Genomic DNA, 9108 nt, shown 5'->3' on the forward strand with positions numbered 1-9108 from the left:
GAACTTAGGCAATAAACACAATTTGTATACTTTCTTAAATGCACTCACAAAATACGTTTCAAATAAATAGACAAGTCATTCCAATGTATAGAAACTTCAAATTTTACTAATATACTAGAAATAAATTATAATCCAATCTCAATTGAAAAGGGGCTAAAATAACAAGATAAAGTTAATAATGAAGACCAATATAAAATGGACAGTGTGGCAGAAATGTCTTCAATGCTAACCTAGTCTAATCTTCACAATCCAATTTAATCTTCATACTCGAACTTATTTAGTTTCACAATATCAGCATCAATCGAAGTATAGCAACTTCCATTGTCAAAATTACTTGCTTCAACCGGGCTAGATACAAGAGTAGTAGTAGCAATCATTTAGCAAATCCCCAAGGTGACAAAGCAAAGAATCAAGCAATTCAAAGTGGCTAATCCCAAAAATATACATACAATTACAAATTTGTAAATTATCAACATTTTTGTAATATGAAGAATATGTATCATGGACTTATATTTATTATATTGAACTTGAAAATAAAAGTTTACAATTCTTTTAGTCTGAAAACCAACAACTTTAAAAGAATAAAATATTGGTCAACAAAAAGCAGTTTACTTATAGAAGGTAATTGGATTAAAAAATTAACCATATCATTCACAATATATCACCAACTATAATTAAATCAAAATAAATTATTTTACTTTCCATCACATCACCATCTGCCTCTTATTTTTCTCCCTTCTATTTAGATATCTTATAGACCTATTTATAAATTAGGTCGAGTCAAGTTAAAGTCCGGTTCTAATATATTTTCAAGTTTAAATTTATTTTTAGATTCGATCGTACGATCTATAAAACCCGTTTATTATTTAAAAGTTAATAAAATATTAAAAATATTTTTATTAACTATTTTATATATTTTATAATTAAATTTTTAAAATCAAATTCATGGTTAAATAAATTAAATCACTAATTTTTGTTTTGATCGGTTTAATTGATTTATTGGTTTAGTTAAATAAATTATTAAAATTTTTAAAACATATTTAAAAGATAGAGAAAATCAATTCAACTAGTTTTTAATCCAATTCAATCAATTGATACTAATTTGTGGGTCAAGTAATCCAATCACTTATTCAAAACCAATACCTGGTTAATCCGGTCCAACTCCGAAAATTGTGTTACTACTACAATCTATTTTTTTACATAAACCAAGCATTCCCTTAGCATTTGGAACCATCATTACTTTTAAATTTGGATATTTTTAAAATAAAGCCAAAAACAAGAAACAAAATCACCAACAGAGATTAATCATCATGCACATGTTAAGTTAGTTTAGCAATGATGAATTCATAACATTTAGTTAAACAAAGAAATCACAAATGAAATACAACTTAAGTAACCACATTTTTTTTTTATGAATTTTAGATACGAAGAACAAGCAAAAAAGCAAAAAGAATTATCTCCATCACATACAAGATTCTATCCAAGTATCTAACATGAAGAATCAAATGTAGAAATCTAAAAAAGAGGGAGAAAATTTAAGACACTAAACATTATACAAGCCTCTTCAAATTAAAACCTATTGGGAACATTAGAAGCAAATCAGCAAATTAAGCAAACACATTCAGCTGCAAGATAGTATCCAATATACCTGTCTGTTGGTAGGGACTAAATCATGCCATGGCTGATTTTGGTTATCTACTTCTGGTTGCTGCTTCCCTTCTTCTTCAGTAGGCTTCCAAATTTACGTAGTAATGGCTTCTTCTTTTTCTGTTGCTGTTGCTTTGATGGTGAGTTTCCGCCATCATCAATGTTTTCTGTCGAACCATTTATATCAACACTCTCACTACCCTCCACCTTTGATTCCACTTCCTCCTCAAGGGATTCTTGTTCAGCTTCTCTTTCTGGTGAAAATTCTTTCTTTTCGATTTTGCAGCTTTCCCACATTTTGAATTCAAATTCAACTGAATCATCGCCTTTTCCTTTCTTCTCATCTTCCTTCAATTCTCCGTTCACATTCTCCACTTTGGCACCCTCATCTCGAAGAGATTCATCCTTTGAGTCATCGTTAACCTCCAGGGAATTCTCATTTTTGGGCTCCTTGGGTTGCTCTGATGGCAGCTCTAACTTGGGTTTCTCTTCACTTCCATGGCCATTCTCTTCTGAGAATTCAACCACCTTAGGCAGCAAATCATAGTCCTTCTCACTGTCGGTTAGCTCACCATTTTCCTCGCTTCGCTTTTTCATTGTAGCTTCTTCCAACAACTTCGACAACTCCTCAACCTTCTTAAGTGAAGCACCTTCCCTAGCTCGGAGTTCCTCGTTTTCTTGAATCACACTCTGCAATTCACTTTCTTTGTCCAACAAACTTTCCTTCAATTTCAAGCTCTCAGTCTTGACCTCCTTTAGAGTTTCTTGTAGATAAATCACCTCAGATTCAACTTCCTTTAGGCTCTCCTTCAACTGAGCTTCTTCCTCCTTGGATGCAGAAACTTCCTCCTCAGATTGTTTCAGCAAGTTTACCAGCCTATTAATTTCCTTTTCCAGAGAAGAATTTTCTTCTTCTGATTTTTTTAAGCAATCTACTAAATGCACTTCTTCTTGTTCCCACATAGCTTTGGAATTTGCATGTTCATTCTTGGACTGCTCAATGATATTTTTAAGAAGATCAATCTCATTTTTCGCATCATCGAGCATGCTTTCATACTTACCATTTGTGGCTTTCAGGAGCAACCTTATATCATCTAACTGAGTCTCGTAATTTTCATGCTCTTTTTCACTGCATAACAGCTTCTCCTTAGCTTCCCTAGCTTCTGCAGTAACTTCATGTAAGGCAGAAGCTAAGCTTTCCATTGCTTTCTTGCTCTTCTCTTCCTCGTCCCGAGAATTTTCCAACTCATTAATGAGCTTGTTTTTCTCTTCTAAAAGAGTTTGAACACTGGAAGCTGCAAGCTTCTCATTATTTAAAGCTTGGGTCTTTTCTTCCTTCACTGTTTCTAACTCGGACTTCAGAGACTCAACCAGTTTTTCCACTTCTGCAGTTTCTTCCTTAGCCATATTGATTTGATGTTCTGATTCCTCAAGATCTCCTCTTTGTCTAACAATGGTCATTTCCAATAATCCCACCTTCTCTTTAAGAGCCCCAATTTCAGATTCTGCATCATGCAATGAATCATTGTTGCTCTCTAGTTGCTTCATGACTGAGTCCAGAGATTCTGATGCAGATCTTTCCAGCTTCTTAGCTTCCTCAATCTGCATTTCTAATTCGTTGACCCTATTCTTCCATTCCTCTACGACATTGCGCGCATAAGATTCGGCCATTCTCGCCGCCTCTAAATCAACATTAAGTTGTTCAATCTGAGCCTCCTTTCCCATCAACTTCTCCTCATAGGTCTTTGCTTTCTCAAGTTCTTGTTTCAATGACTCTATCTCTGCCTTGAGCTTGAACTCCATTTCCATGTTTTCATTAGTCTCCATTTCACACTTTGAATCAATCAAGGACTTCAACCTAACCAATTCAGCTGAAAGAATCTCCACCTTCTCAGCATGGATTTCAGCAATCTTGGTTGCATCATCAGCATGGTTCAGCGCTTGGTTCTTAGCATCACATGTCATGGCTAGTTCCTGTTTCACCCTTTGAAGCTCCTGAGTGGTAGAGAGAAGAGCAGCCACATCCAAAGCATGCTGGTTCCTCACTGATTCAATTTCTTTCTGCCATTCTTCATCTTTCTTCTGAGCAGCTTCGATTCCTGCTTGTTCCAACTCAACTGCTCGGAACTTCTCAATCTCAGAGCTCTCTTCAGCTCTCTTTTGTGCAACCAAAGCCTCTCTAAGCTTTTCATTTGCATCGTCTACTGCTTTCTGCGCTTCTTTCAGCTCATCAATTGCTTGTGCCTTCTCTTTCTCAATCAATGATATCTGCTCCTTTGCTTTCTTTAAATCTTCCTGAACCGAGTTCAATTGAGCCTGCAACTCTGATCCCTTAGCCACCCGTGTTTGTGGTTTCTGAAAATCAAAACAACACATATTGCAAATGAAATTCCACTAGTTTCGTAATTGAAATAATAGGTATAAGTTTGGTTCTCTTCCACGAAACCAGTTTTCCTCTCTAAACATCAAAGGATACAAAATGCTTAGGAACTCATTTAAATAAAACTTCATTTCCTCAAAATTACTTGAAATACAACACATTATGTGGAAACATCAAGAAAAACTTCCCTTGCCTCCAAATCCTCTTAACCAGAATCCAATATCAATAAAAATCCCTTTTCAACCGTCAACCTTCTCGCGAATCAGAAATGTATAAAGATCAAATGCAGTAATATTTGACAGCATTGACGAAGAAACTTACATCAGGCGTGGTGGCAACCTTTGGTGATCTACGATCAATTGTAGGCTTTGAATTGAGGGATGTCCGTGGTGAACGCTCAACTGAATGGCGAGTACTTTGCAAGGGAGAGGGTGAATCAGGTTCTGGTTTAGCCAGTCCCCTGCTTACTTTGGTCGCCACTTTAGGCGTTGCAGGTGAAACCTTGGTAGGAGTTTCAAATAACCCAGATCTGTTTAAATATTAAAAGGAATCATATTCTGAGCATAAGATCAAAGTCCCATTATTTTAAACACATAATGCAAAGAATATAAACAAAAATCATGTGGAAATAAAATTAAGCATGGATCTATGACCAGTATGGCAACATTTTCAACATAATTCATCAAGATCAGCAGATTATTCTACTGAATTATACATGTTTGCATATGCATTTTAAATATATGAACCTAACAAGCAAGGGAACTAAGAACAGAACACTCATAAAACAAGCTCAGGAATCAGGATTATGAATACAGAAAAATGAAGTAAAATTCATTTGAAAAAGGGAATCAAAGAACAAACTTAACTAAAAACAAAAGGGTGGGAATTACAGATAGACTGAGTGTTTCAATTTCCAAAACACGAGCTCTAAAAAGCATCAAAAAGCAGATCCAACATAATCCCAGATTTTAAGATAAAAAAAAACATCAAATGAAATGAAAAGAAAAACCCCCCAAAACAAGGCCTCGAACAAAGAAACAAAAAAAAAAACCCCAAAGCAGATCTAGTCTAAAATAAAAGAATTAAGGAAGAAAGCTTAAAATTACATGGAAGAAAAAAGCGAGTGAGTGAGTGATACTTACTTCGTTTTAGCAGACATGTTGTTAATGAAAAGCAGCAGCAGATAGGTGAAGAAGCTTTGGAGTTTTAAACAAGGAAAAACAAAAGAGAAGAGTAATGGTAGCTAATTTGTAGACATTTTTGGAGAAGAAAATGTAAGTGATGAAGTTTAGTTTTTCTTGTTCAGCTTTGCTTGGTTTTGTAGAAAATTCAAGAAAGCAAATTATATAGGATGGTATTTTCTTGTCTCCACAACATAAAAAGAAACACCATCAGCCTGTTATTTCTTCTTTCCTTTTTTGAATCCTTACTTCTTTTTGCTGCTTTGTTTCTTTTTAGGTGTGAAGATGATGTGGGAAATTACAGAAATGCCCTTGGGCTGTTCCTTTGGATAGATCTAATTAAAAATTTATATTATCACGCCTATAGATAATACGGACATGACCGTTGAATATAGGTTAGTTGGTTGATTATTAATTATTGATTATTTTTGGTATAAAATAATGATTTAATATGAAAACTACTAATTTCAGGAATTAATTGGTACACAGCCGGTTAGGCCTGATAGTTTGATTGAATTGAGTGAAAAATTTTTGTAAATCGAATTCACAAATTCTATTTTATCATCTTAACTCATTTGATTTTTTTAATTGAGTCGAGTGAAATTGTTTAAGTTAAATTTAAAAATTAAACAGGTCAAATAAAAATATTGTTACAGTATAAATAATTTCATATTAGAATACATAAATTTGAAACCATATATATTTGAAAAATTTCAAAGCAAAAAAAAAAAGATACTTGAGTATGATAAAGTTGAATTATTAATTAGGTCCCAAAATTATTGTTTTAGAAAATTTTAAAATTTTAAATTTTTATATATTTTTAGAATTTTTATAAATTTTAAAAATATAAAATTTGAAACTTTTATAAATATTTTGAATTTTAAAATTATTTTAAATTATTTTTAATTTTTATTATGAGAGAGACCATTTTGCTTATTTTCAAAGTTGACAGGGACCAAAAGGGTATTTACACCAATCTATTATTTGAATTTTTCGAATTATTTAAGTTAATCGAATTGTGAAATTCAACTCGAACTCAAAACTCAAATTGAGTTATTTGAGTTGGCTCGAATAATTCAAAAAAATCGATTCAATAACACAAAATTCAATTTTTTTTATTACTGTCAGTGAAATTTCCAAACTTCAAAAACGAGGTCATATGGTTGACAAATATCCTATAGGATATAGTAAAATATTAAAAATAATACATATATAAAAAATTTAAAACTGCTTGTAGAATAAAAAGGTATTCTACTAATGTATCAAATACTTACGCTTTTATTATACCAAAATTAATTTTAATTATTTAAGAAAAGCATATTTTAAATTTATTCATTTGTGTTTTAATTTAATAAAACATCATATAAGTTATTTACATATAGCTTAACAAAAAATAGTGTCACATAGATAACAACATTACTTGTAGGTGAAAAATAAATTAAAACTAAAATTTTATGTATACCAAATTAAAATTTATGCATGACATTGTAAATTAGAACAAAGTTAATGTATAATTTTAAGATTTATCTATTTTATATATTATTGAGTATAAATTTTATACTATTAGATTCTTTTATCTAAAACATAAGATTTTTCTATTTGGTTGATGTACTGTAAGATTATGTAAAAATACATTTTACTAAATCTCCCAATAAAATAATTTTTTAAAATTTCTAAAACTCAATCTCATCATCATAGGTGAGGCCTCGTTATAATACTAAATTATAACACACCCATTTGACTAAAGAAAAAAACTATATAATATCTATAGAAGTTTTATTCATCATTTACATCAAAAGTGGGACAATAAAGGTCTTATGCAGAAATCTTCATAGACATTTGTTTTACGTTTAAGCAAGTTTTTAGTTGTTTTATTTAAATGTTTGATATAAAAATATTAAAAGATAAATACATTATTATCATATTTTTATTATACTAAAAACTAAATTTTAATTGAATTTATTTAAATCAAAGATTTTATAATTGTGTAAATATAAAACTTATATATAAATATGGTATATAAATACAAAAATGGGTCAAAGATTGAAGGTAACTTTTTCCCAGGCAAAACCCTATTATGCTCTTTTCAAGAAAGAAGAATGGCGGAGGGTTTCATTAACAATTTTTATTTGAACATATTTATTACCAAAAGAAGAAGAAAAAAGAATAATGTGCTCATTATACTTTGAATTTCTATTTTATTGCTTTTCTCTTTTTGCAAAAACTAAAATAAAATAATTTGTTGGCTATTTTTATTTGGGATAAACCTCAAAATTATACATTAATTATGGTTTAATGTGTAATTGTATACATAAAATTGTAAATTATTAACATAATTATTGATATAACATCATTTTATGTTTATATATTACACATATAAATAATTATATTTATTCAATATAAAAATAAATTGATGTATTTGTTTCTTTAAATACGTATGATTCAATCGTAATTAAACTTTCAAGCATACATCTAAACCACAATTAAAGTTTCCTATGTATAGTTGCATCAAATTAAATTTCATGTATACAATTACACGTTGAATAAAAGTTTGTGTATAAATTTGATATTTATCCTTTTCATTTTAATAGATGAGAGTCATACCTTTTGCAAAAAAAAAAGAGTTAATGAATTAGTTCTAATTTTATTTAGTTAATAAATATTTTTATGTATTATTTTATAAATATTATATAATAAAAATAGATTTCGAGGCTCAAAGGTCAGGTTCACCTTAAGCAAATGATATCAGTTCAATTAAAATAATAAAATTTAAATTACTTGTTTTTAAATAGATAATTGTATTTCTTTCTCTTTATATTTTTAAAAATAGGTTCTTTTCTCCTATATGTTTTTAGATATATTTTTTTATTATTTTTCTAACAATAAAATTATTTATCGTTTCATTACCATATGTGTGAACGGCTGGTAAAATTTAAAGTATTTACATAAAAATATATAGGTAATAATTATATTGTTTGTCAAATTGATATTTATTTATTTTTAAGTTAAATTTAGCTCAACTTTTTAAAATGAGTTTAACTGTTATTTTTAATGGAAACACTAGTTAAAACATTAATTTTTAAACATGACAATCTAAATGGAAATTCACATGTACTTCATGCCATTTTTAAATTTTATGAAATTTTTATATATTTTTTGAATTTTAAAATTTTTAATACCTTTTAAATTATTTGTCTTTGTGACATATAAGATAAATAGTATCATGTTAGTATTGTCACCCCCCAAAATATATAGGGTTAATTAAAATAATTAACCAAGAAATGACTTAGACTTGATGGTTAAGTTGTTAGTGCACTCCTTAGAGATCCTATGTCCAATCTCTTTGGTTACCATTTTCGAGCCACCCTTTACCAAATTTCATTTCCTTTTATTCATCAGTAGGGGTAAACTATTGAACAACCCCTCAAAGTTTGAAAATCTTAGGTATTTAGTCCCTTTTTCTAATTGCAAAAGAATTATTACTTTTCTTTCCAAACTAAACTAAATTTCTACTTTCTTTTTTCCCTAATTCTTTTTCCTTTTCTTTTCCATTTTCTTCTTCGCAAAATATTTTCTATCCATTGCAGAATTACTATTGCTTTCCCGAATCAAAGTCAATCTTCGTTAACTCGTTTTTCCTACTAGAATCGTAATTGTCATTAGAAACACCTCTAATTTTTGCCAAAAAGTGGTAAGTACGTCTCAATCCCAATTTTTGATATCAAATCTTTATAGAATTTTTATTTAATACTAATTTTTCTATGGATAAAACAATCTTTCACAAATCTTGCCAAAGATCTTTTGGAAATTTTGATTTATCTTGAAATCAACCATTGATTCTTATGTAAATGTCGTTTGGAGGACCCGTTTTAGGAGAATCGAACCATATTAGGGCTTCCG

The 9108-nt window shown here is 29.9% G+C and overlaps 1 protein-coding gene across 1 annotated transcript; it reads right to left on the reverse strand.

The window, feature by feature from the left end:
* Positions 1-1382: 1382 nt before the first annotated feature.
* Positions 1383-5465, reverse strand: LOC105787963 (WEB family protein At3g02930, chloroplastic). Its single transcript, XM_012614593.2, has 3 exons — positions 5170-5465; positions 4349-4556; positions 1383-4002 (listed from the first exon to the last, which is right to left on the reverse strand). Exons 1-3 carry the CDS (start codon positions 5184-5186, stop codon positions 1696-1698), a joined length of 2532 nt encoding a protein of 843 aa, XP_012470047.1. The 5' UTR covers positions 5187-5465; the 3' UTR covers positions 1383-1695.
* Positions 5466-9108: the final 3643 nt, after the last annotated feature.

This window comes from Gossypium raimondii, chromosome 2 (genome assembly GCF_025698545.1).
Source record: "Gossypium raimondii isolate GPD5lz chromosome 2, ASM2569854v1, whole genome shotgun sequence".
In the NCBI taxonomy this organism is placed as follows: Eukaryota; Viridiplantae; Streptophyta; class Magnoliopsida; order Malvales; family Malvaceae; genus Gossypium; species Gossypium raimondii.

Coding starts and splice junctions, on each gene's coding strand:
- LOC105787963 (XM_012614593.2), bottom strand. Junction 4,003..4,348: donor AGGTTGCCACCACGCCTGAT/GTAAGTTTCTTC, acceptor TTTGATTTTCAG/AAACCACAAACACGGGTGGC.